General features: G+C 61.5%; 12 protein-coding genes across 12 annotated transcripts; 8 read left to right on the top strand and 4 right to left on the bottom strand.

Annotated features, from left to right (window-relative positions):
• Positions 1 to 23: 23 nt before the first annotated feature.
• Positions 24 to 1,747, top strand: RHTO_07090 (glycosyltransferase family 2 protein; the record flags this gene model as incomplete). Its single annotated transcript, XM_016420748.1, has 6 exons — positions 24 to 142; positions 202 to 521; positions 587 to 963; positions 1,025 to 1,076; positions 1,135 to 1,257; positions 1,323 to 1,747. The coding sequence occupies 6 exons, from the start codon at positions 24 to 26 to the stop codon at positions 1,745 to 1,747; spliced, it is 1,416 nt and encodes a 471-aa protein (XP_016274475.1).
• A 356-nt stretch (positions 1,748 to 2,103) lies between these two features.
• Positions 2,104 to 4,484, top strand: RHTO_07091 (Tyrosyl-DNA phosphodiesterase family protein; the record flags this gene model as incomplete). Its single annotated transcript, XM_016420749.1, has 5 exons — positions 2,104 to 3,087; positions 3,141 to 3,569; positions 3,633 to 3,956; positions 4,012 to 4,106; positions 4,187 to 4,484. 5 exons carry the CDS (start codon positions 2,104 to 2,106, stop codon positions 4,482 to 4,484), a joined length of 2,130 nt encoding a protein of 709 aa, XP_016274476.1.
• A 307-nt stretch (positions 4,485 to 4,791) lies between these two features.
• Positions 4,792 to 5,961, top strand: RHTO_07092 (uncharacterized protein; the record flags this gene model as incomplete). The annotated part of the gene is made up of 4 exons (XM_016420750.1): positions 4,792 to 4,925; positions 5,012 to 5,407; positions 5,486 to 5,811; positions 5,879 to 5,961. 4 exons carry the CDS (start codon positions 4,792 to 4,794, stop codon positions 5,959 to 5,961), a joined length of 939 nt encoding a protein of 312 aa, XP_016274477.1.
• A 378-nt stretch (positions 5,962 to 6,339) lies between these two features.
• Positions 6,340 to 7,693, top strand: RHTO_07093 (D-mandelate dehydrogenase; the record flags this gene model as incomplete). Its single annotated transcript, XM_016420751.1, has 5 exons — positions 6,340 to 6,509; positions 6,588 to 7,123; positions 7,185 to 7,390; positions 7,466 to 7,585; positions 7,655 to 7,693. 5 exons carry the CDS (start codon positions 6,340 to 6,342, stop codon positions 7,691 to 7,693), a joined length of 1,071 nt encoding a protein of 356 aa, XP_016274478.1.
• A 152-nt stretch (positions 7,694 to 7,845) lies between these two features.
• On the bottom strand, positions 7,846 to 10,560 carry RHTO_07094 (Zn(2)-C6 fungal-type transcription factor; the record flags this gene model as incomplete). Its single annotated transcript, XM_016420752.1, has 7 exons — positions 7,846 to 8,527; positions 8,582 to 8,990; positions 9,046 to 9,098; positions 9,163 to 9,381; positions 9,435 to 9,768; positions 9,828 to 9,961; positions 10,028 to 10,560. 7 exons carry the CDS (start codon positions 10,558 to 10,560, stop codon positions 7,846 to 7,848), a joined length of 2,364 nt encoding a protein of 787 aa, XP_016274479.1.
• A 196-nt stretch (positions 10,561 to 10,756) lies between these two features.
• RHTO_07095 (aliphatic nitrilase) lies at positions 10,757 to 12,283 on the top strand (the record flags this gene model as incomplete). Its single annotated transcript, XM_016420753.1, has 7 exons — positions 10,757 to 10,808; positions 10,878 to 10,967; positions 11,027 to 11,077; positions 11,136 to 11,377; positions 11,458 to 11,517; positions 11,580 to 11,984; positions 12,041 to 12,283. 7 exons carry the CDS (start codon positions 10,757 to 10,759, stop codon positions 12,281 to 12,283), a joined length of 1,143 nt encoding a protein of 380 aa, XP_016274480.1.
• Positions 12,284 to 12,601: 318 nt separating this feature from the next.
• On the bottom strand, positions 12,602 to 13,975 carry RHTO_07096 (nuclear envelope, Cut8 family protein; the record flags this gene model as incomplete). The annotated part of the gene is made up of 2 exons (XM_016420754.1): positions 12,602 to 13,338; positions 13,399 to 13,975. 2 exons carry the CDS (start codon positions 13,973 to 13,975, stop codon positions 12,602 to 12,604), a joined length of 1,314 nt encoding a protein of 437 aa, XP_016274481.1.
• A 345-nt stretch (positions 13,976 to 14,320) lies between these two features.
• On the bottom strand, positions 14,321 to 16,360 carry RHTO_07097 (uncharacterized protein; the record flags this gene model as incomplete). The annotated part of the gene is made up of 6 exons (XM_016420755.1): positions 14,321 to 14,631; positions 14,690 to 14,956; positions 15,017 to 15,610; positions 15,673 to 15,810; positions 15,864 to 16,007; positions 16,063 to 16,360. 6 exons carry the CDS (start codon positions 16,358 to 16,360, stop codon positions 14,321 to 14,323), a joined length of 1,752 nt encoding a protein of 583 aa, XP_016274482.1.
• A 287-nt stretch (positions 16,361 to 16,647) lies between these two features.
• RHTO_07098 (uncharacterized protein) lies at positions 16,648 to 18,508 on the top strand (the record flags this gene model as incomplete). The annotated part of the gene is made up of 4 exons (XM_016420756.1): positions 16,648 to 17,651; positions 17,709 to 17,826; positions 17,886 to 18,287; positions 18,392 to 18,508. The coding sequence occupies 4 exons, from the start codon at positions 16,648 to 16,650 to the stop codon at positions 18,506 to 18,508; spliced, it is 1,641 nt and encodes a 546-aa protein (XP_016274483.1).
• Positions 18,509 to 18,754: 246 nt separating this feature from the next.
• RHTO_07099 (DUF336 domain protein) lies at positions 18,755 to 19,467 on the top strand (the record flags this gene model as incomplete). Its single annotated transcript, XM_016420757.1, has 4 exons — positions 18,755 to 19,002; positions 19,062 to 19,140; positions 19,209 to 19,282; positions 19,374 to 19,467. 4 exons carry the CDS (start codon positions 18,755 to 18,757, stop codon positions 19,465 to 19,467), a joined length of 495 nt encoding a protein of 164 aa, XP_016274484.1.
• Positions 19,468 to 19,657: 190 nt separating this feature from the next.
• Positions 19,658 to 21,925, bottom strand: RHTO_07100 (amidase; the record flags this gene model as incomplete). The annotated part of the gene is made up of 10 exons (XM_016420758.1): positions 19,658 to 19,794; positions 19,854 to 19,999; positions 20,070 to 20,290; positions 20,353 to 20,459; positions 20,518 to 20,659; positions 20,716 to 20,936; positions 20,990 to 21,128; positions 21,185 to 21,297; positions 21,363 to 21,522; positions 21,581 to 21,925. 10 exons carry the CDS (start codon positions 21,923 to 21,925, stop codon positions 19,658 to 19,660), a joined length of 1,731 nt encoding a protein of 576 aa, XP_016274485.1.
• Positions 21,926 to 22,408: 483 nt separating this feature from the next.
• Positions 22,409 to 24,365, top strand: RHTO_07101 (MFS transporter; the record flags this gene model as incomplete). Its single annotated transcript, XM_016420759.1, has 6 exons — positions 22,409 to 22,541; positions 22,595 to 22,789; positions 22,856 to 22,947; positions 23,010 to 23,831; positions 23,889 to 23,984; positions 24,069 to 24,365. The coding sequence occupies 6 exons, from the start codon at positions 22,409 to 22,411 to the stop codon at positions 24,363 to 24,365; spliced, it is 1,635 nt and encodes a 544-aa protein (XP_016274486.1).
• Between the last annotated feature and the right edge of the window lie 71 nt (positions 24,366 to 24,436).

Here is a 24,436-nt window from a genome sequence, read left to right on the forward strand (position 1 = left end):
TCCTCCTCGTCGTTCAAGGCTGCATGAACCTGCCCGTGCACGGCGTGACGCGCCGGACGGGTGTGCTAGCCTGTCTCGCCGTCGTCTGTTTGCTACTGCTAGCCCACTCGTCCGCTTCCTCGCGCCCGCTCATCCCGCTCCCGTCCGTCCCGTCCATTCTCATCTCGAAACGCCGCTAACACTCGTCGCACGGCCTTGCAGGCAGGCAGTACGCTTCCGAGCGACTTCCACACTCGCTCGCTACCTCGCACACCCATCAGAAAGACCCGCCCTGCCCCTCGTCTCGTCCATCTCCTCGTTCTCCTTCTCTTCCTCACCTCCTTCTCAGCCCGTCAACGTTTCCATCTGCGCCGTCCCGACACACGAAGAGCAATACCTACCCGAATGGATCACGTGGCACCGGTTGGTCGGGGTCGAGCGGTTTTACCTCTTCGACAATAGCCCGAGTAGGAGGATGCGGAGGCTGCTGAAGCCGTGGATTGACGAGGGCAGCGTCGTGTTGTACGAGCTACACTACAAGGGTGCGCACCTTCCTTCACGACGCTTGACCCACGCAGCGGACCTGACCACCGAGCTTCGTCCGCAGACGGAACCGACATTGGCGCGATCTATCAACAACACGTCCTCCGCCTGTGCGAGAAGGACGTCCTCCCTCACACGAACTGGGCCTCACACCACGACGTCGACGAGTTCCTACTTGTCGACGCACCAGGCTGGTCCTCTCCCCTTCCTACGCCCCTCCCCCCTCCTCCTTCGTCATCCAACTCGACCGCACCCGTGACAAGATGGACCTTCCCCCTCCACGCTCGATTCAACGAGATCCTCCATCGCGCGACGTGTGTCCCGATCCTGCGTCTACCGTTCCAGAACTACGGTGTGCGGGAACTAGGCTGGGTGGAGTCGGTGGTCGAGCGGCAGACGGTGAGGGATAAGGTGGACCCGAACTTTCATACGTACGGGAAGGTGTGTTCGACTTTTTTCGCTGCCGTGGCGAGGGCAGGAGCTGACTGGAGCGATTGGGCAGATCTTCCTCCATTCCGCGCAGCAAGCCAAACGTGCTTCCTGGATGGGTCCTCGTGCGTTCCTCCCTCCTTCCTTCTGCTCAATCACTAACCCCCACTCTCGCCCCGGCAGACTCGTGCAAAGCCCTCCCCGGCACGTTCGTACTCGACTCGCACGGCAAGCGCATCGTGAGCGAGGAGGGGATCTACCCCTTCAACGGGCTTGCGCTGCCGCAGGAGAGTTTGCGGTTGTTCCGTGCGTCCTTTCGAACCCTTTCGCCTGTCTGGTCCGAAGCAGAGGTTGACGGATTGGCGGGGCAGACTACGTCCAGCGCTCGCTCGAGGACTGCAGGAGCAAGTACCGCGTGCTCGCCAACACGCCCAACGACTGGCGAACGAAAGACGGCCTGACAGGTTGCGCGCGCAACTATGTCCCTCTCGACTCGGAACTCGCGACGCCTGAAGGACGAGATGAGCTGGCCGCCCTCGTCGCTACCGACTCGGAGGAAGAGCGCAAAGCCCTACTCGACCGCCCGACAAGCTGGTGGGAGCTCTTCGAGCGGGATACGGCGGCACGGGATAGCTGGCAAGGACGGATGACGCGGGCTGTGTTGGCCGAGTGGCGGGCGAGGGGAAAGAGGGAGGGCGTGTGGTGGTGGGAGGAGGGGGTGGCGGATGAGGAGCTCGATGCGATGGAGGGCGTCAGGGTCGTGAGGGATATTGAGCGGGCCATCATGGGTGCATAGTGGTGGTCGGGTCGTGGTCTTGTTGTAATTCGTCGCCGTTTCTCGCGGAGTCCTCTCGACTTCCGCTTCAACGCTGTCCCGCCCTTGTGCGTCGAAGCTCCTTACCCGATGCGCCTCAATCTCTGCTCTTGCCGCTGACGCTTCACATCCTCATTACAACCTCGTCTGCGGGAGAAGCGAGGGAAGACTTGGCTTCGTTGTCTTCGTTCCACTCTCTCGCTGCTTCGTTCAACTGCTGCTATCGCGTGTCCAGCCCGTACACTCGCTATTCGCACAGTCGCCGCCTCTACCTTTCCTGGTGGTCAGACTCCTTGCCTCCTCTTTCTTCATCTTCCCCTTCACTCGCTCTCTCTCTCATGCCCAAACGCGCTCTAGACCTAACAGCCGACTCGTCCGACTCCTCAGAGTCGTCCTACACGCCCTCGTCGCGCCGCACGCGCGCGCGCTCGTCCTCTCAGTCCGCAGAGTCGTCCTCGACTGCCGCACGCTTCGCAGCCGCTTCACCGTTCCTTGCGCCGCGTTCGAAGCTGCTTGGGGGAGTGGGAACGGGGCTGGAGGACAAACCGAAGCTGGGAGTCGAGGGAGACGCGGTGAAGGGCAAGGGTAAGGCGAAGGTGAAAGTCAAGGGTCGCGACGTCCCGCTCGACACCGACTCGCCCGGCTCTCCCTCAAAGAAGAAGAAGAAGAAGAAGCGCAACCCGCTCGGCGTCTCCGCGACTCCGGACGGGGTTCTCTCGTTTGCGTTCCAGACGAAGGACGGCGAGGCGGCCAAGGCGAGTCAGGACGAGCAGCGCAGAAGTTTCGAGTTTGCGGAGGGGAAGGTGTTGCTTACGACGTATGTGAAGGAGATACGTGGGAGGCCGAGGACGAAGCCGAAGCCGCAGACCAAGGGAAAGGCGAAGGGAAGGAGGAAGCGGCAGGACTCGTCGACCGAGTCGAGCGAGTCTTCCGACGACGACAGCGACAACGAGGCGAATCGGGTCGACCTTGATACGATCATCGGCTCGGACCCCGACAAGCAAGTCGTCCGAGCGCTCGTCGTGTCGCCAAGGATGCAAGTTCCGTGGACACCGCACCGTTTCGCGACGACTCGCGAGAACAAGCCGCGCCAGAAGAAGATCAAGGCCGTCAAGAGCGACGAAAAGGAGGACGAGGAGGACAAGAAGGAGGAGCAGAAGCCGACGTTCACGCGCCACTATGCCGACAAGATACCGCTCCTCTTGCTCCACGACGAGGCCGATACGAGCGACTGGCAAGAGTGGACGAACGTCGTGACGCATAGGCCTCATGCGGACGTCGGCAAGAGCAAGAAAGGCGGGATGGAGGCCAAGCTCGTCCTGGTGCGGCCCTGAGTCTCGCTTTTCCCGCACAGTGACAGACTCCTCGCCCGCAGATGGTCCGCCGCAACCCTCCGAGCCAGCGCCACTCTCTCCGCATCGCGATCCACACGTCAAAGATGGACGCGAACACCTGGAAGAAGACGGAGAACTCGATCTGGGTTCAAGACTTTCCGCAACTCGTTTCCGCCCCTCTCGCTTCTCCGGCGCTCAACCCGACTCACACGCCTTGCTCCTCCGGCTTGCTCGACTTCCTCCTCTCTGACGCGATCGGTTTGCCCAAGACGGCGGCGTACAAGCCCTACACCGACCTCTTCCGCATGTTTGACTTCTCCTCCTCGAAGGACGTCCGGCTCGCCACCTCCCTCGCGGGGTCGTACGACGGCTCGGACGCGGTCGAGCAAGGTGGCAGATTGACGAGTCTCGCGAGAGCTATCGAGGGCTTGCAGCCGCGCGACAAGGGCAAGTGGAAGGTCGAGTACCTCGTGCGTTGGACCTTCCCAATCTCGTTTTCCTCGCTTCCCCTCTTACTGAGACGCTCTCGGCAGACACACACGACAGATAAGATCTCCCTCTCGTTCGTCGAGCAACTCTTCGCCGCGTTCTGCGGCATCCCACCGACCGAACACTCGCTCTCGTCTTCCTCGCGCTCAAAAGCGCTCGCCACCTCCTTCGCCGCCTCGAAATCGGACAAACTCGTCGTGCTGTTCCCCTCGGAGGGGAGTGTCGAGGCAGCTGGCAAGGAGGGGAAGATTGGGAGGGAGGAGTTGAGGTGGGAGGGAGAGGAGTGGGATGAGTTGAGGAAGAAGGATGCGAGGGGAGAGGTCTGCAGGGATGTCGAGCTCAAGAGCGGGAGGGTAGGGCATCACACCGTGCGTCTAACGCTCACTTCCTCGACAAGGAGCAAGCTGATGAGTTGGAGAACAGGTCGCGCTTGTTATTCACCAGCCGCTCGAGAAGGACAAGACGGAGGACGACGAGGAGCAGTATGAGGCGTTCCTCTACGTTGGCTCGCACACGCTGTGAGTTTTGGCGGGTGCTGTCGTGCTGGGTTTGCCTTGTCGGACATGTCGCACTCGCTAACTCGCTTTTCCTCGCGCAGCACCCCCTCCGCCTGGGGTCTCTACACCCTCCCGACTCCCTCCTCTCCCTCTCTCACCCCCTCCCTCACCCTCCCACAAACACACCTCGGCGTCCTCCTGCGCCTCTGTACTGCCCCAACCTGGCCGTCGCTCAAATCCCAGATCGACGAGATGGTCCCGTGGGAGAGGCCGGTGAGGAAGTATGGAGCTGGAGGAGATGGAGGGCCGGCGAGGAATGTCGAGAGGAAGGAGAGGAAGAAGGCGGGGAGGCCGAGGAAGAAGCGGGTCCATGTCGGTGAGGAGGAGGACGACGACTGAGGGGTTCGTTGTGTAGGGTGGTGAGAGGGATGAGACGCTTGATGTGCACTGGGAGACTACGCTTGAACCCATACGGAGCGTGGTGAGGGAGGGGAAGCAAGCCAATTTCGAGGGCGAGGAGGAGAGCAGGTTCCGCAACCTCTTCCCGACTGTCCGTACACTCTCCCGGGTTCTTATACATGCTTTCCAGCGCTGTACACGCACTTGCAAGCCCGCCAGGAATTTCTCGCGGACTTAGTCGAAACTCCTTCCTCCTCATCGCTCTGAGCTTGTCCTCGTCCAACGACTCTCCCACTCGCTTGACACGATGAGCGCGCCCTACAGCTACGCGAACAGCGACTCTGGGTCAGACAGCGACGACGCACCCGAGGCTGTCAGCTTCTCGAGCTCGCGGCAGGGCAGGAGGGACGACGAGCGTAGGGAGAGGGAGGCGAGGGAGAAGTGAGTCTGCGCGCCTGTCTGGAGGGATGAGAGGGACCGCAGGGCGTGTAAGGAGTGCTGGGGGACTGACTGGACGCGACACACAGGCTTGCACGGGCGAAGAAGGAGCGCAACAGGGCAAAGGCGAGGCAGCAGCAGGACAAGGGCAAGGGCAAGGCCAGGGCGGCCGACGAGGACGTCGAAGAGGACGACGAGGATGCAAAGTTTGCAGAGGAGGAATTTGAGGAACTCGCAGAGGAGGAAGAGGACGACGAGAACGACACCGCGACCGCTCCCCCTCCTCAGCTCGGCAAGAAGACGACCTACCTCGACGACTCTCTCTTTGCCGAAGCAGCCGCGCACTATGCTCCCGACGAACGGGTTGCACCGGGCATGGGCAAGAAGGCGATGCGGAGACAGGTTCGCGAGGAGAATCGGCGCAAGAGGGAGGAGGCCGCGAGGAAGAGGGACGAGTTGCGCGAGGGAGGCGCGCAGCAGGTCGGGTGAGTTCAGCGCGGTGTCCTCAGTGTTGCGCGGTCTCGGGCCTGCTAACTGATGCGTTGTCGCGATCCATCTCGCAGGGACATCACACTACAACACCTCCCCTCCTCCTCAACCGGCCCAGCCTCGCTCTCCTCCACCGCCCTCCCCTCGCACATCTCTGCCACCAAATTCCTCACTTCCCGTCTCTACTCCAAAAAGCGCCAAGTAGCAGTCCTCGACGCCGGCCGACCTTCGCCTTCCGCCGCTACGAACCCGAAGAAGCAGAAGCGCAAGGGGGGGATGAGTCTCGAGAGTCGGATTTTGCTTGGGTTGGAGGACGAGGAGAGTGCGGATGTGGCGAAGGAGAAGGAGAAGAGGAGGAAGAAGAGCTTGTTGTTGCAGGCGGAGGGGCAGAGGAAGACTGGTGTGTCCGCGCAGTCTCCTTCCTTTCCGCTTCGCTCATGCTGACATCCTCGTCTTATTGTCTTCAGCCACCTCCGCCCGTCCGCTCGCATCCGCGCGACGAGGCGCCAAACCGGCAGCCAACTTTGCCGTCTCGACCTTCCGCGGATGAGCAGCGCATCCTGGTTCTCGCCCCGCTCTTCCTTTCCACAGAACCTTTACGTAACGCCGCATTGTTGCAAGACCACCCTTTCCACCCTTTCCGCCTCGCCAACGCTTGTCCTCCTGCTTCTCGCGCGCTTCTTTCGTCTCGACCGCCACTTCCGCCTTTCTTTCGGCACGCACGGTACCCTGCCGACGATGCTGCTGAACCGCCCAGCGCCGACCACTCTCGCTCCTTTTGTTCACGCCTCGGATCCTCTCGTCCAGCGTTCCGCCGGCCCCCACATCTCCGCCCCGACATTGCGGACTCGCTCTTTCTCCCTTTGCGCTCCTCCTTACCACTAACTGCTCTCATCAAGCGAACCGATCTCCCCGCCTGCATCGAAGCATGTCCAGTCCGACTCCCACCACCACCTCCGCCCGCCCTCGCATCCTCATGCTCGGAGACCCTCCCTACCTCCGCCTCGAGCAGTGGGACCACTTCCAGCAGCGCTTTGAGGTCGTCTCGCCTGATCTGTCGAGTCGTGAGGGGTTCATGCAGGCGCTAAGGGAGAACCGGTACGTTACCCGACTTCTCTTCGTCGGACCTTCTTCCGCTGATGGCTGATTGAGGGTGTCGTCGGACGCGGACGACAGGTACGGCGACTTTGAAGGGATCGTCAAGTTCGCCGTCGAGACGGGCAACGGCGCCTCACCGTGGAACGAAGAACTCATCTCTCTCCTCCCCTCGTCCGTCAAGCTCTTCGCCGCCGCCGGCGCAGGCTTCGACTACCTCTCCCTTTCCGCCCTCAACGCACGCAACATCGCTTTCGCCAATTCTCGCGGCGCAGGCGATACAGCGACGAGCGATATCGCCTTGTTCCTCATCCTCGCGACTTTTCGACTTACGAGCTACTCGGAGTGGGCTGCACGGACGGGCGACCCGAAGGTCTTCAACGAGGTTCACCTCGAGATTGGATCGAAGTCGCGTAACCCGAGTGGGAAGATACTCGGGTGTGTTGGGCTTGGCGCGATCCAGCGCGAAGTGGCGCGCAAGGCCAGGGCGCTGGGGATGAAGGTGTGCTATTATGATGTCGTGTCGCCGCCGGAGGAGGTGATTGAGGCGCTGGACGCGGAGAAGTGCGAGACGTTGCATGAGTTGGCGGGCAAGGCGGATTGCGTGAGCGTTTCAGGTGCGTTGACCTTCCTCTCCTCCAACCTAAAAGCTCTCGCTCACGTTCCTGTGCTGCGCAGTCCCCTACATGGACTCGACACACCACCTCATTGACGCCCACTTCCTGTCCGCCATGAAGCCCAACTCGCGAATCGTCAACACCGCCCGCGGACCGGTCATCGACCAAGCGGCGCTCATCGAGGCGCTCAAGTCGGGTCACTTGCTGAGTGCTGGACTGGACGTGCACGAGTTTGAACCGCAGGTGTCGAGGGAGCTGATTGAGATGGTGCGTCTTCCTTCCCGCTCGCTTCTCTCGCTTAGCCGTCGTGCTTGACTGAGCTTCCGTGTTCCATCCCAGCAGAAACAAGTCACGCTCACGACGCATATCGGCGGCGTCGCGCAAGAGACGTTCGTCGAGTTCGAGCGGCTCGTCATGAGCAACACCGAGCGGTTCTTGCTCGACGGAGAGCAGCTGTTGACGGTGCGCCCACGCTCTTGCCTCGATATTGATGTGCTCGATGGCTGACAGTTGTCGATCTCTGCGTGTCAGCCTATTGGCAAGCAGTTCGAGCCGAGCAAGGCGCGGTAAACAGGTTTCAAGCGGTAGACTCGTTCGCAGAGTCCTTTTGCGTAAGGATGGACAGCAGTCACGGAGGGCACAATAACAACGCTACACAGGTCCGGAAAAGACTGGTGAGAGACGGAAGCAGCCCGACAAAGGAAGAGAAACCGCGTCCCACCTCACAACTGTCCTACCTCCCCCAACAACGCCGCCAACTGCGCCTCCATTCCCTCCGTCCCACTCGTCCCTCCCACACCCGCCGCTCCGCCCCAGAGCCAGCCCATCATCGGATCGTGGGCCGTCATATCGAGGAAGTCGGTTTGAGGTGGGAGGGAGAATGGGTCGGCGGTGGTTGGGGCGGTGAGAGAGGGGAAGGGAGCGGTGGGATCGTAAGATGGGTGTGAGGAAGAAGGGAAGGGTGGGGCGAACTCGCCGGAGGGAGGAAAGAGCCACGAATAGGCGGCGGTAAGGTCGGAAACGGTAGCTGCGGAGGGGGAAGCCAAGCCTTCGTCGTCGATGGCGACCTGCTGAATTGGGGCGTTGCTGGGCGGGGCACTTTTGGCGGCGATGGGCCAGACGGGAGGATGGAGGCCGGTGTAGAACGACGGACATTTCGTCCCGTCGACAGCAGGCTGAGAAGGCGGCTGCTGCTCAACAACCGATGTCGAGTCAGACGAGTCAAGCGAGTTGACGAGTCGCAAGATCCGCTCAGCGTGCAACGTCGCAACCGAAATGGCGTTGGGCCTGCTTTGTCCGATTTGCTGGAGGATCGAGGCGACGCGGAGAATCTTTTCGCGGTGCGAAGGGGTGACGCCGTGATCGAGGCGGAGGGCGAGCTGTAGGAGGAGGATTGCACCGTATCTGTGCGCAGTAATCGTCAGTGAGCAACGGGCTTCGAAGAGAGGCCGGACGCACGCGATGTTGACGACGACGAAATTTGAGCAGTACGGCAGCTGCGTCACGCTATCCTCCCAGCTGCTGACCTTCTGTATCGTCCGTATCGCCGCCCTCTTGCAATCCTCGAGCACCGCATCCTTCGACCCTCCGCGGAACCTCAGCGACACGAGGTTGAGAAGAATGATGTTGTTCTCGGCGTGAATGTCGATGAAGGGATTGACGTCCGGCCAACGAGTCCTCCAAGCCTTCATCGCAGGCTTCCAGAAAGCCATGAAAGACGCGCGCAAGCCATCCGCCGAGTCGCCATCTTCGCGCAAGCCGTTCGCGAGCGAGATCGATTTGGAGAAGATGGCGTTCACGTGAAGGTTTGCGGCGTAGTGATAGTTCGGGAGCTCGAAGGGGAGGTGTGTCGGCGAGGAGTTGTGGGCTGTGAGAGAGGAGTAGTCAGCAAGAGTCGAGGTGAGAAGGCCAGCGAGACGAACTGGGTACAGGCGGTGTCCTGATCATGTCGATTCTGCCCGTCTGTACGCAAATCCTGCGAAAGAGAAGTGGTGTCAGCCTATGTATGGAGAAGTATACGCGAGAATCAGGTGACTCACGCCAACTCGCCGCAAAACAGTAACGACCAAGTAAGCCTCCGATTCCTGACGAACAGCGCATACATTTCGTTCGTGAGAGGCTTGCCGAGGTTGTACGACGCAAGAGAAGACGGGTCGAGCGGCAAGTTGATGCGCAGTTCGGCGGCAATGCGCCAGGCCTGCCCGAGGAACTGGAAGGCGCGGTCGTCGACCCAGGCGCGAGAGGGAGACGCCCAGTGTCTGCGCGGAAAGCGTCAAGCCTTGAGCTTACCGAAAAGGAGGACACGACTCACGAGAGGACGAAGAAACCCTGGACAATCTCGATGCTCTTCAAGCCCTCCTCGAAGATGCGGACGGCGAGCGAGAGAGCTTGGCGCTCGAGCAGCGGCGTAAGATGGCCCGAGAGCGAGTCATACGTCGAAGCGACAAAGGCGATACAGGTTGTGAGGAAGGGCGAGGTGAGGCGGAGGAAGTCGACGGTATGAAGGTCGGGCAGGAGGAGATAGAGAAACGGGAAGAGGTGTTCGAAGTAGAGTTTGAGGAGGCGGTCAAGGTCATCGATAGTGAGGATGCCGCAGGCGATGGGGTCGAGGGAGAAGTCGTGTTCGGGCCGCGCGACGTACAAGCCTGCGGAGAGGAGGATGCGTCAGTGCACGAGCGATGTCGTGGGAGAGATACTAACGCACCTCCGTCAAAGTAGCTCTCTGACGAGTCAATATCGCTCGTTCTGTCGGCTGGACGAGGAGCGTCGAGGCGAGCCTGAGCCTGAGATGCGAGGAGGGCAAGAGGATTCCGCAACAAGCTCGTTGCCCCGTCGACTCTGCGTCGCGGCAACGTCAAAGTCAACGTTGGAACGTCAATGCGGGCCAGAAGAAGCCACACGGACCCCTGCAAGTCGGACTCGCCGGCGCTGTCGGGGTCGTCCTCCTCGTCGAGCGGGTCCAGCGTCGCGCTCCCCGCCAGGACGGCCTCGATGTTGCGCCGTATGTCTCGAAGCGCCCTCTGCGTCTTGCTCAACCGCCTCTTTGGCCCGCGGTTCCTCGTCTCGGGATACTGACACTTGAGTCCCAGCTGGACGCATCGAGGACACACCGTCGTGTTGGACTGGGACAGGCAGCGGTTCTTTGCCTTCCTGCAGGCTGCGCACGCCTTGGTGTACGTCTTCTCGACAACCTCGCCCTTTGCTGCCGCCGCGGTCTTCCGCCGCAGCGCTCTCGCCGCAACAGTCCCTTCCTCCGCCTCAGACAGCTCTGCGACCCGCGCGAGAGCTGCGCGCAGTTGCTGGGCAGCCTGCTGACCGACGACGACACCCGCTGTAGTCGCCTCGCTCGGCTGCGACAACATCGTCCCCGCTGAGCTGGTCGAGGCGATTGGCGACGACGACGCCAACGAGACGCTGTACGAGACGCTGTTGGACATTGTGCTGGTGTTCAGCGTGTGCACGGAGTCGCGCGACTAGCAAACGGAGGCTGACTACCCGCTTCTCCGCCCGCAACGCCGCAACTCCTCGTCGCGACAGAAACGCCGCGCGGGGGAACGCTTATCAGGTCGCTCGCTCCCGCTTTTCCAGTCTTGCCGTTCTCCCTCTCCTCCTTCTCATTCGCTTGTCGCTGCCATGACCACCGCCGCCCGCCAGTTCCGCGTTGCCGCCGCTCAAATCGAGGCAGGTGCGTTCCGTTTCCCCGTCGCTTCTCCTCGCGTCCCTATGCTGACCAAGGGCTTGCTTGCTCTGGCAGTCTTCTACGATGCCCAGGCAAACCTCGCACGTATCCTTGCCACCATCGAAGAAGCTGCCGCCGGAGGCGCTCGTCTAGTCGTCTTCTCTGGTTCGTTAGGAGGCCCTTTCTCCTGGGCCTTCTCACACCTGACCTCCAAGCTGCTACAGAACTCGCACTGAGCGGCTACCCTTTCCACATCTGGGCCCTCCCGTACGGAGGTCCGCCCCTTCCTCCTCACCACTTCGCAAGACTGTCACTCACCTCTCCCGCGCGCAGAACAAGTCCCGCTCATAACCGGATTTTACACCAAAGCCGCCGTTGAAGCCGACGGCCCCGAGATGGAATCCATCCGCGCGTGCTGCATCAAGAACTCGATCCGCGCCGTGGTCGGGTTCTCGGAGCGAGACGGCGGGTCGCTGTACATGTCGCAGTGGCTTGTAGGACCTGAGGGAGACGTTGTTGTGAGGAGGAAGTTTAGGCCGACGTCGATGGAGAGGATCGTCTTTGGCGACGGCGACGTGCGTTTCGTTCTTCTGGCATCTCCGACTTCCGATCTGTGGACAGTCTCGCTGACTTCGACTCTTCCTCGCGTTCTCAGGGCTCCGACATTAAGGTGCACAAGACCGAGCTCGGCAATGTCGGCGTCTTGCAGTGCTGGGTGAGCAGAATTCTTCTTCGCCAACTTGCGCCTCCACCCGCTCACCGTCCCGTACTTCGCAGGAGCACGCCCAGTCGCTCCTCAAATACGCCATGTCGTCTCAGCACGAAGAGGTTCACTGCGCCAGCTGGCCTGTCTTCCCCTCCGAACTCCCACACCACTCCCTCTCTCGCTCATCGAACGCCGCAGTCCTCACCGCCTACGCAGTCGAGACAGGCACGTTCGTCGTCTCGGCTTCCTCCTTCCTCTCGCCGCAAAACCTCGAGAAAGTCTTCGGCGAGAAGGAGAAGATCCTGAGTCTTGGGGGAGGGTACACGACGATCCTTGACCCGGAGGGACGAACGCTTGCGCTTGCGGAGCCTGACAAGAACGAGATCATCTACGCCCATGTCGACCTCGACGCGTGCTACAAAGCGCGCTCGATGCTCGATCCGACGGGCCACTACAGCCGCACGGACGTCTTCCAGGTGCTTACCGCCTCTCTCCTCTCGCTGAGGGTTCACTGTAACGAGTTGAGACGCAGGTACACTTCGACATGACCCCCCGGCACATCATCAACGTAGCGGGCCCCGTCTCTCGCTCGTCCGCTCCCGCCTCGAACCCGCCTCCGTTCCGCCAACTCCGCCGCACAATGTTCGACCAATCCAGCGTCTCGAGCGCTTCGAAGAAGAAGAAGGCGGTAATGCCGGAGGTGAACGGTGGCGCGAAGGAGACGAAGCATGAGGGAGACGGAGCGGAGGTTGCGAGCGTTCAAGGGACGGCATGAGACGCAAGTCGGGCGCCCGACGCGGAGCATAGCCGTTGTAGGTTGTATCAGCTATCTGAGAGTGTGCAGTAGACTTCACTGTCCCCGTCCAGTTTCTCCTCGGGCTCGAAAGCAGAGCGATTCTTGCTGCTGATCTGCCGGAACACGATACGAGCCGTTCAAAGGTGAACGAAGATGTAATGCAATGCGAAAGCTGCTAGAAAAACGGCGAGATGTATGCTAGAACGACGGAGGGTATGAAAGCGAGAAAGCTGGGGGTAATGACCTGAAACGAGAGGGAACCTGGAGAACCTGTACGACCTGCACACCACCGCAACTCTAGAGCTCCTCTTCTTGCTCTACACCTTCCATACCCGACCCACCAACCGCCGCGGCATCGCTTTTCAGCCCTATCAACCACCCAACTTCCCTCCCCATCCTCTCCCTGACACCCTCCATCGCCTTCCGGACCTGACTCGCCCTCTCTCTACCAACGCCCAGTGAATTCGACCCAGCGAGCGCATCAACCTGGTCAAACCAGGATTGGACGAGCGAGGTCGGGAGGACGCGGCCTTGGGTATTGATTGCGCTCGAGAGGCGGGTGAGGAAGAGGTGCCAGGCGTTTAGGGTGAGGGGGACGAGGTGGCTTGCAAGCGGGTTCGCGGGCGGCGCAGAAGGAGTCGAGGAAGAGTTCAAGGAGGGGAGAGTCGATTCGAGGCGGAGGAGGGAGGAGGTGAGAGCGTGGAGGAACTGGAATGCGGTTGAGGGGTGTGCGAGATTGTCCTCCGAGAGTGGGCCCGTAGGCTGCTGGACCGGGACAAAGAGCGAGAGGTATCGCTTCGTCTCGGAGACGTACTCTTCGAGCGGGAGACGGACGCGAGAGAAGATGTAGTCGGGACGGAGGAAGGCGCCGGTCGGAGTCGCGGCGATGACGGCGTGCTCGAGCGAGGAGAGTGACTCGAGGGTGGTGGAGAGAGTCGGAGTAGGGAGGAAAGAGGCGATGGTCGAGGCGAGGTGCGGGGAGGTCGTCAAGAGTTTCGAGAAGACATTGAGGAGAGCGGGTTTGTCGAGCGAGGCTGACGGTGACAAGTGATCAGTTCGAGTGTAGAAGTCATAGGGGACTGAGTCGAACGCACCGAGCGCTTTGCCAAGGTCGACAACGGGGCCCTGGGACGAAGCAGTCGACCCGCTCGCCGCCTCACTTGCCGCCTGGACAGTCCGCGCGCGCTTCCCGCCTCCAGACTGCAACGATCGCATTGGCCTGACAGCCCGCAGCGACGGTCCCTCCTCGTCACTCGACCCTTCAGGCGAGGCACTGCGCCTCCGTCGGCGCGAGTTCGAGGGCGTCGACGGCCCACCCTGCGCAGGCGACGATGGCCTCGCACCTTGTGCCGAGCCCCAGCCGACACTCGCAGGCGTCTGAGCACGCGAAGAAGACCCGCTCGCCCCGCCCCCTCCTGATCCAGTCATCCTCGCGCCCGCAAACCCGAAACCAAACCCGCCGCCGTTTGCTGCGCTCATCCCCACACCCCAGCCGAGAACTCCAGGCTGGCTGCCGGGTATCGCGCCAAACGGGACGGCGTGTGCGGGCGAAGTCGTCGCAAGCGATGAAGAAGGGGCGTGCGAGGGTGACGAGAGGAGGTGAGGTTGTGAGAAGGGCGACGAGGGGAGCGTCTGGACTGGCTGGCTGTAGAAGCCGGACTGCCACTGCATCGCCTGCTGTCGAAGCCTCGTACGGAGCGAGGAAAGCGGGTCGAGTGATGAAGTGGGAGAGGGTCTTGGTGAGACGGCGACCGCAAGGGAACGGGTGGCGCTCGGTGCAACGGCTGCTAGGAGCTGTATAAAGCGCTCGACGTCGTTCAAGCAGCCGCAGAGCGAGCAAAAGCGGGAACAAGCGAAGTGGCTGAAGGTGAGCGAGAGTTTCGAAAAGAGATTGGCGACGAACACCACCAGCTGGGGGCTAGGACTGGCTACGAGACGTTGAAAGGGTACTCTCATACCGTTACAACCTCTGGCGAGGCGAGCGAAGGAGATTGAATGACCTTGCCCTCGTCGAGGCTACTCGAACGCCCTCTCCTCCTCCTCTCGCCGGCGATTCCTCCCCTTCAGGACGCCCGAACCCATACTGAACGTCGTCCATTGCTGAGCCAACTCCCGTGCGATCGGAAAGTGCTTCTGGTCCTTGGCGAAATGAACGACAATGGTCGGGCTCTTGCGCGACGAGTCGGCGGATTTCATGGTCCAGGTCGTGCGGAGCGGGAGATGGGGCATCTCGGAGCCGGGGAGGAGGGGGCCAATGCGAGAGGAGAAGTCCCAGATGTCGTCTGAGGCGTGCTGGAGCGGGCGACGCAGAGCGGGGGGAATGCGGTCTGTACACGGAAAGGGTCAGTCGCGCGTACAGGACCGCGAGAAACTCTTGCAACGCACACTTGTTCGACCCACCATACAGGCGAACCGGAATCACGACCCTCGGATGCGACGAGTGAACAGGCTCGTCCTCTGCGCTTCTCGGATCGGACGCGATCGTCGCGCCAGGCAAGGCGAAAGCGAGCATGACGATGTCATCGAAGAAGGCCGAGATTGTGCTGGTCGCCTCGCGCTTCTCGGGCTTGATGGGCGTCCACACGCCGGAGAGGTGCGCGGTGATCTCGACGAGATGGACCGAGTCTGGCTCCTGACCATGGACGAGCTTTGCTGAAGAAGCACACAGAGCAGTCAATACATTGAGCAGCGAGAAAACGCCGCTAAACTCACATGTGAAGTAGACATCTTGGTCACGCGAGGTCTTTCCTCGGTACGTCCACTGGTAGCCCGCGACGCGAACCGTGTAGAACGCGATGAAAGCGCGGACCCTCGTCTCGAGCAAGTCCATATCCCCTTCGTGCCACTCGCCAACCTGCATATGCATGTCTTGCCGACGGTCGCCAAACGCCGGCGGAATCGCGGTGAAGTCGCCTCGATTCGCAACACCCGCGACTCGCCGATCCACCGCCTGCTCAACGTTCGAGCTAGCTCCTGCGTCTGCCGAGGCCGCCGACTCGTGCGGGTTTGACTTGTCGTGTGGAGCAAACGAAAAGGCTCGACGAGAAGGCGGCTCCGGCATTTGTCCTCGGGGCTGGGACGGTCCCGCTTCCGTCTCGGAATGCCCCGAGGATGCGCGACGGTGGCCGAAAGAGCGGATCGTGTTCTCGAGGGAAGGCCGTGGGGAGCTGTAAGGTGGGGGTTCCCCGGAAGGAGGGAGCGCAGATTGAGGCGTGGTGTAGCCTGGGGGAGCGTCACGGGAAGGCGTAGGGCGAGGAGGCGCCGAACGTCTTGCCTGAGGGACGCCATAGATTGGGGGCATCGCGCCTGCACCAGTGGTTGCATCAGCTCAGCTTCTCGCCAAACTGCCATGAGCAAGGCGAACGCACCGCTGTGCCGCTCAGCGAACATGACATCGAAGAAGCGTTCGCCTTCAAGTCCTGTGTATCGCAGGGTCCAGAGGGTGAAGCTGAACCCGCCGCGGTCGTTCATCCAGCCCCGCCGATAATGCCATTCGTCCGGGTTGCCTGCGATAGAAACCGTGAGCAGCGTCACGCGCCTAGAGCGATGCTGGGCGTACCCTCCTTTCGCTTGATTGTGACGGGGTGGCGAGTATTGCCGGCTGGGATGGTCGCGACGGGGACCTGGGCGTTGTTGCACTCGACGTTCTGCAGGATCTCGGCGTTTAGGATGGCTATAGGATCTTTTGGCGAGCCGTCCTTCTCTTCCGGTATCTGTGTCAGTTGGAGTACAAAGATAGGGAACGGAGGCGAGCGTACTGATTGGGGGAAAGAGAATCTCGCCCTTCCAAGGCTCGTTCGCGCCTGGAATCGAGTTCCGGTACTGCCTGCTCTTGCTCTTGTCGACCTTCATGATGAACGCCTTGATGCGGACCTCAAGCTCTTGTTTGAACCCCTTGACGTCTCGTAGCCCCTTCCAGCCGTTCTCGAGTCGGGCAACCATGTCGTCGTGGCCCTGTGGGACCGGCGAGACAGCCGCATGGTGTACTACGCGGAGACCCGCGGCAACTGAGCCTTGCGAGAGCGTCCTGTGGCGCTCGTACGGCAAGCGGAACATGCGGACTCGAGCGAAAGAGAGGGGCGGTAAGAAGAGCAGGAGCCGCTCAACCTCGCCGCCCAGACGAGACTCCGCGGACTATCCGTCGCCTCCTGTGTGTCGTTCCCTCATGATGATCCGAGCTTAGACTGCCCAGCAAGCCGACACCGAGCGAGAGGGAACAGGAGTCGAGGAGGAGGAGAGCCCTCGAATTCGGCGACAACAGCACGTGGAGCAGCGCAGCTGGTAGCAGACAGTCCGAGGCAGTCAACGAGTGGCGTCGTAGCCCAGTCCAGCCAGTTCCAGCGATGCCGAGGTTGTTGTCGAGAGGAGACCAGCGTCGTCGAGGACGTCTGCCTTGTACCGCTCGCACACACCGCCCTGCTGGACTGAACCGACTTCTGCCCGTCTGTACTGGCTACTACCAAGCTGCTGTCTGCCTCACGACCCTTACAACCACGATGGACAATCCCTGGGACGACCCGTCGCCCCCACTCGCATCGCACTCGACCATCTCGCCGCCGGAACCGCCACGGCTGTCTCTGGAGGCAGAAGAGGAGGATACGGGACCGGCCTGGGGCGCAGAATCGCCCAAGGTCGAGGCGGCGAAGCGGGATGTCGAGCGAGGGTTCGAGGAGGACAAGGCGGGCGGCGACAACGAGCGGGAGGAGACACAGGGGCCAGAGAATGATGCAGAAGAAGCGCGGAAAACGAATGCAGAGGCGCTGGACGACGAAGCGGCGCACGAACCCGCACGACCTTCAACTGCACCTCCCGCTCAATCCGCATCGCCCGAACCCGCTGCTCCCGCCCATCCTGAGCCGCCAGTGGCCTCTACTACTCTGTCTACAACCCTACCTATCCCGCACACGACCGACGCCCCGCCCATGGACGACTTTGACGCACCCCCGATGGACGATTTCCCGGCAGACGACGACGATGGCTTTGGTACGCCCGCCCAGGAAGGCGGCGACGACTTTGACGACTTTGGCGAGGTTGGAGAAGCGGAAGGAGACGACGACTTTGGTGACTTTGGCGATTTTGGCGATGCGGCACCGCTCGACGAGTCGGCGTTCGAGACGCCCACTCCTGCACCCTCACAACCTGTGCCCTCCCCAGCCCTCTCTCGTCAGCCCGTACTCGCCACCTTCCCGCCTCTTCGACTAGACCTAAGCGACATCTCACGAAGAGCGATCGCGCCGCAACTGCAGGAGTTCTTCCGCGACGCGTGGCCGCTTGCTGCTCAGGCCGTCAGCGACGAGCCCGAACGACAGGTCGAGGGTGTCGCACAGGTCCTGGTCACCGAGTCTTCGTGCGTCTCACTTGGCCCCCTCTCGAGATTGCTGAACTGACCCGAATCGCCTCGCAGACGGAATCTCCTGGCGGACCTCTCGCAGCTCCCGGCGCTGAAACCGCTTGACTGGCGACGATCGCGAGTACGGAGAGAACACCTCGGTTCGATGGGTATTGCTGTTCCTCCCGAAGACGTGCGTTCAGTCGAGCCTCTTCCCCTACAGGTCACCGATCTGACCTTCGTGTCCGACAGACCGCTGAGTTGCGGGTATCGACACTCGGAGCGAGCTCGGCTTACGGCGCATCCATTGTCTCTCCCGCGCGACCGTCATCCGCTCCGCCAGGCGGCACCGGCTCCCTCCCCTTCTCCTCCCCAAACCCCAACTCGCGCTCGTCCACTCCCTACGGCACCTCTCGCTCATCCGCCTCTCGCTCAAATCTCATCGCCCCTGCACCAACCATGAACCGTGCGCGAGCCGACGAGTTGATGGGGATCAAGGAGGACGACTTGACGTTGATGAGTCTGGCCAAGTTGAGGGAGATGAACGACGAGTTGGATAGGATCAGTGTCGAGGCGAGCGGGGTGTTGACCCATGCGTTGATGATGCGTGAGAAGGAGGGGCAGGACAAGGAGGTTTACAACGGGATGATCCAGGTGCGTCCTGACAAGCTTCTGCGCTGCGTCCTGCCTTCATGACAGGGTCTCGTCGCTCAAAATAGCTTTCTCGGGACGCGTTGCTGACACCTTCATGTTCGCAGGACCTTGTCATCGCCGCCGCCAAAATGAAGACCTCGTCCTCGCTCTCGTCTTCGGCAGGCCAGGCGCCGAAGCGGTCAGGAAGCGGGCGGTGGAAGCTGAGCAGTTCGGTCAAGTAGGCGGACAAGTCGGAGGTGTATCTATAGAGACAAGTGGACGGAACTTGGTCGTCGTTCCGTTTCCTCGAGGAAGAGTTGTTCGTCTCGCTGTCGTCTCGTGCTCCGCTTCGTATCAGGGCGTCTCTATGATCCGTAGCGACGCTCTCAATCACGCTACCCTGCTAGAAAGCCCTCATCTTCATCTCCTCGCCGTCATCACCGGACTCCGCTTGAACTCCTTCTCCTCACCAACCACCGGCTGGCACGATGTCTTTCGACGCCGGCGCTGTCGAGCGCTCCGAACAGCTCCGCCTGGTAACCTTCACCGCCGACGCAGCCTTCGAGATTGGCTGTCGTCTCCGCGCCCACATCCGGTCAAACTTCCCCTCCAAGCCAGCCATCATCGACATCCGCGCTGTGGCAGACGACCAGCAGTACTTCTTCGCCGTCTGCGCGGAGGGTAGTCAGCCGGACAACAAGTACTGGGCTGAGAGGAAGCGGAGGAGCGTGGTTCGGTGCGTCTCTTCCTGGCCTCGGATCTTGTACACGAGAGGGCTGACGACCGTACGGGCAGGTGGGGCAAGTCGACTGCTTCTCTCAGGCTCAAGTGGCCGCAGGGCATCCCGAGCTACTTCGCCGCTTCAGAGGACGACGTGCGTTACCTGCTCGCTCTTCCTCGAGATCCTTCGAGGGCGTACTGACCTGCTTCCGGCTCTTGCAGTACGCAATCCACGGCGGAGGCTTCCCCGTCCGCGTACAGGGCATCGAGCCGCTTGTCGGCACGATTGTCGTGAGGTGTGTCTCCGTCCTTCGCTTTCCTCTTCCGAGCCTCGCAGATTTTGTTCGATCTCCAGGCAGCTGACTCTCGTTGCTTTCACTCGCACAGCGGCTTGAAGCAGGAGGAAGACCACCAAGTTATCGTCGACGTCTTGACCGAAATCATCGAGGAACAGATGATGGAGCGCGAGGCGAGCAAGTGAGCGGGTCGAAAGAAGCAGGAACGAGCGGACGGTCGATGTACATAGCGCGGCAGAACACAGGCGCAGCAAACGGCAAGGTAGAGACGGAACAATTCGATATAGACTTGACTTCCTCGACCTGTCCTGCCTCTCTCGCGCACCTCGCACTCCGCTTCAGTCGGAACAATGCTCTTGCGTTGCGATCCTCGATCTACTGCTCCTCACCCTGTCCACCGCAAACAGCCTCCTCAACAACTCTCGCCATAGCCAACAACTCGTCCTCCCTGAACCTGCGCGGGTTGACGAGCTGTACGACGAGCGGGGCGTTCTCGAACGTTTCGGGCGCATCTGTCACATCACGTGTCTGTCAGTACGCTGGGAGAAGGAGCTGGAGACGAGGGACGCACAGGAGTCCCAGTGACGCTGGTCTTGCTGGGAGAAGAACGCCTCGGGCGGGGGATACGGCGCGTCCTTCAGCGGGTCGAGCTCGCCGACGGGGACGGTACAGGCGGGGAGGTCAAGGAGTGACCAGGTCGTCGTCCAGGTGATCAGTCTGCGACGGACCGTCGAAGGTGAGCGAGTTAGCTCGCAGTTAGCGGCGAAAGCGAGGGAAAGGAACGCACTCCGAGTCTTGCGGTCGACCCAGATGCGGCCAAGCAAGATGCGTCGTAACCGGACAAACGACCAAATCAAAGGGCCTTCCCTCGTCGCTCATCTTCGCCGACTCGCGCCACAGTCGGAGAAAGTCCTGGCGGAAGGCGTCTCGCCGCTGCATCAGCTGGGAGAGCTCGTGGACTGTGAGGGAGGTGGAGGCGGCGAAGGGGAAGGCTTCGGAAATGACGGGCTGCACGGAGCGAGAGCGTGAACATATCCATACGAGGCGTCGAGCGGCTGGGAAATACGTACTTCGCCCGACGAGAGGAAAGAGCGCAAGTCGGCGCCACCATCTGCGCCGGAGATAAGCCCGACGAGGTCCCTCGCTTCGCGCCAGTCAATACCTTGCAGAGGCGTGACTATCGGCAAACCGTGATCAGTCAGGTCCTTCGTCTTCGAGCGGTGCTGGGAGCGCACCTTGGTGTCCAGCACGTGCAAGTGCAGCGACGGTCTCGTTAATGGCGCGACGGATCGGAGGATGCGAGTGGACGAGACCGTTGTCGAGCGCGAAAGCGATGTGCAGCTTCTTAGTCAGCTCGAGAGTCGAACGTCTCCATGGCTGCAAGCTCGTGAACGTCAGTGTGAAGTGCAGCGTGGACTGGAGCACTCGCGCACCCGCTCGACCGTCTTCGCATCAAACAACCACGGTTCCGCCCCAACAACAGCCCGCATAAAGACCTCCAGCGAGTCGATCGACCTCGCCATCGGCCCGATAGTCGACTCCATCCCTTCGTAGCCCTTCATGACGTTCGTCACGCCGGCGTAGGGGAGGCGGCGGGTTGTTGGGCGGAGACCGTAGAGGCCGCAGCAGTGCGAGGGGACGCGAATCGAGCCGCCTGTCCAGGCGAGTGTCAGCGGGGAGCGCCAAGGAGGACGAAGCGATACGCACCATAGTCTGTCCCGACGCCCAGGATGCTGCCCTTGAGAGCGAGGAGAGCGCCTTCTCCGCCGGACGATCCTCCGCTCGTCAAGTTTCGGTTCCTCGGATTCACCGTGCGCCCGAAGACGTTGTTGTTCGTCTCTGCGGCCTGTAGGAAGTCGTCAGATCGAGTTGGAGACCCGCGAGGAGGGAAGGTGGACGCACCATGAGAGTCTGCGGAACGTTGGTCTTGCAGAAGATGATAGCGCCTAGCCTTTCCAGGAGGTCGACGAGAACGCTGTTTCGCTGCGCTGGCCGCCCAATGAGGGCAGTGAAGCCTGCGGTGGACTCGTCAGTCAGAACTCGAGTACGGGCGGCAGAGGAGCGAGAAGCGAAAGCGCACCCATGGTCGAGTCGACGTTCGCGATGTCGAACTGATCCTTGAGCGAGATCGGAAGGCCGTGAAGGGGACCGACAGGCTCGCCAGTAAGCGCGAGATGCTCGTCAAGCTGCTTTGCGCGTGCGAGTGCCGCGTCGAAGAGGATTTCGGTGAGGCAGTTGGTCTGCGTGGCATGTCTGTCAGGTGTACGACCTCCTATAGGTGTGATCTGGAGTACGCACGAGCTGGTGGGCGATGGCTGCTCGCAGGCAGAACGCCTCTGCAACCTCGACAGCCGAGTACTCGCCGTTCCGAAGGCGCGTGAGGATTACGCTCGCCTCGTCGATCTCAGTGATGGTCACTTGTCTCGCTGTGAGCAGGCCGCAAGCCGCCACGACTGGCCGGACGTCGAGGGGAAGCGTGTCGAGGAGGGTCGAGGGCAGTCTCCAGGCGGAGGGTATGAGTGCGCTCTGTGCAGCCTTCTTGGCGGCCGCTTCGACAGCCCAGGACGCCTTTTCTACCTTAGCGATGCCATTAGGCGGCAGCTGAGTCTGCAGCGGCGGGTGCACAGCGGGATTCACCAGCATGTCGCCGCGAAACTGATGAGGAGCAGAAGACGAGGCGGCAGCAGCGGGCGTCGATGCGGTCAGTCCAGGACCATTCAGAACACTCCTCGGAAGGCATGTCGCGCCGCAAGAGCCCGAACGGCGAGACAAGCGGTGTGGCTCGCGGCGCAACCTCTCGTTCGACCAGTCTCGCCGTCTCCTTCCCTTCTCCAATGAACCGCCCACTGCACCGAATGAGCACCTGCAGGGTCCCATGTGTTCCTGAACGACGCTTATCGTACACACGAGAACCTCCGCGCGCTCCTGGCCCCGCCGGACCAACCCTTCTCCTCGTCGTTTCCTCTCAATCAGACCTCGCTCGCCTCGACTGGTCGTGACCAGTGATCGCGCTCCGCTCTACACCCCGCGCACTCCCCGCTTGTTCGTTATCGCTGGTCTCCATCGCCCGACGATTCCCTTCTCGACTCGCCTCTCCCTTCTGCTTTCTCCTCACTCGCTCACGCCATGGCTTTCGGTATCCTCGAGCCGAAGAACGTCTCGAACCCTCTCGATGTCCTCGGCACCGCTGCTCTCGAAGAGACGCAGACGACCGAGTCGGATGTCTTCAGCAAGCATGCTCCTGGCCGTCCCGATCTCAGTACGTTCCTTCCTCACCTCTCCTCTAGCTCTCCTTGACAGTTCTCATCACAGTCCTCGTCCCTACACCGTCCGATGACCCGCTCGACCCGCTCAACTGGTCTCGCTTCCGCAAGGAGGCCGCCTACGCCGTCCTCCTGCTCGGCACCTGCCTCGCGGGAACATGCGGCCCGCTCGTCGCGCCCGCCTTCGTCGAGATGTCGCAGCAGCTGGGACGCCCGCTATCCCAGATTGCGACAGGCCTCAACGGTAAAGCGTCTTGCTCTCGACATGACGCCGCTTCGCAAGTTGACAATCTCCTTCAAACGTCCACAGGCTCGCTCGTTTTCGCCATCGGAGTCGGAAGCTGCATCTTTGCCCCTATCCAGACAAAATGGGGCACGCGGCCGTCTTTCCTCATTGCATCGGTGCGGCTGCTTGTCGCTTCTTCCGCTGCTTTCGCCGACGATCCCTTCACGCACGCAAACAGGTTGTCGCCTTCGTCAGCCAAATTTGGGCCGGCGCGTCCGGCACCAACTTCCCCTCGCTTTGCGCCGCTCGCGTCCTTCAAGGTCTCGCGATGGGCTGCTGGTTCAACGGCGCTCCGTCCGCCATCGCGGCCATCACTTTCGTCCACGAACGCGGGTTCCGCATCGCGCTCTGGAACCTCGGACTCGTTGGTGGCATCAACCTCGGACCGGTCATCTCGGCGCAGATCTGTCAGCGGCAGGGCTGGCACTTTGCCTTCTGGTGGCAATCGCTCGCCGCAGGCCTCGTCCTCCTCGGCACCATCTTCCTCGTCCCCGAGATGGAGTACGACCGGTCATACTACTACGCCGAGCTCGAACGACGCCGCGAGATGCTGACGACCGGATCGGGCTCGCCGTCTGAGGAGAAGTACGCGCCGGAGCAGAAGGAGGTCGTATTGGGCAAAGTCGTCACGGCGCCTCAAGATATCGAGCGGGCGACTCCCTCGCGCTGGACGCAGTACCGCTTCTCGACCGGCTCGAAGACCGACGTCTCGTTCCTCACCCTCTTCCTCCGCCCCTTCTACTACTTCATCTCGCCGACAATCATCTGGGCGTCCCTCACCTTCTCCGTCTGCTTCAACCTCCTCCCACTCGCTGCCACCGTCTATGCGCAAGTCTTTGGCGCGCCGCCTTACAACCTCACAGTCGGCGGAATCGGTCTCGTCGGTGGTATCCCTCCGCTCATTGGCACCCTAATCGGCACGTTTGCGACGGGCCCTTTGTCCGACATGTCCGCCAAGTACCTCTCGAAGCGGAACAACGGAATCTACGAGCCCGAGTTCGTGCGTAGCCTTACCCTCGGCTCTTCCTGTGGATGTGGCTAATCCCCGTCTTCGCAGCGGCTCCTCCCGATGATCCTCTTCCTCGTCTTTGGCGGAATGGGCTTCTACGGCTGGGGCTTGCAGCAGTCTTCCTCTTGGATCGTTCCCGCCATTGTGCGTCCTCCTTCTCCTCCTTTCTTCTGGCCCTTCACTCATGCACGTGATCGGCAAGCTGACCTCCTTTATCGCGATCGCCAGTTCATCGCCATCCTCCACATCGGCGTCTCGGCAGCAACGATCTCCTGCATCTCGTACGTTACCGACTCGCTCCGCGACGGCGCAGCAGACGGCCTCGGCCTCGTCGTCTTTATCAAGAGCTCCATCGGCTTCGGCATCACCTTCATCATCAACGATTGGTATGCGGCGCGCGGACCTCGCCAATTCTTCGTCTCGCTCGGCTCGCTTGTCGTCACGACGTCGGGACTGGCAATTCCGGCGTGGATCTTTGGCAAGAAGGCGAGGCATTGGTTCTCGCAGCACAACCTGCTCGCGTGAAGGCGGAGCATTGAGCGTAGGAGGCGACGACTGTCGAGGGTGGTTTGTGTAGTCTTGGGCTAGCTTTATCT

The sequence above is a fragment of the Rhodotorula toruloides genome (assembly GCF_000320785.1).
Source record: "Rhodotorula toruloides NP11 unplaced genomic scaffold Scaffold6, whole genome shotgun sequence".
In the NCBI taxonomy this organism is placed as follows: domain Eukaryota; kingdom Fungi; phylum Basidiomycota; class Microbotryomycetes; order Sporidiobolales; family Sporidiobolaceae; genus Rhodotorula; species Rhodotorula toruloides.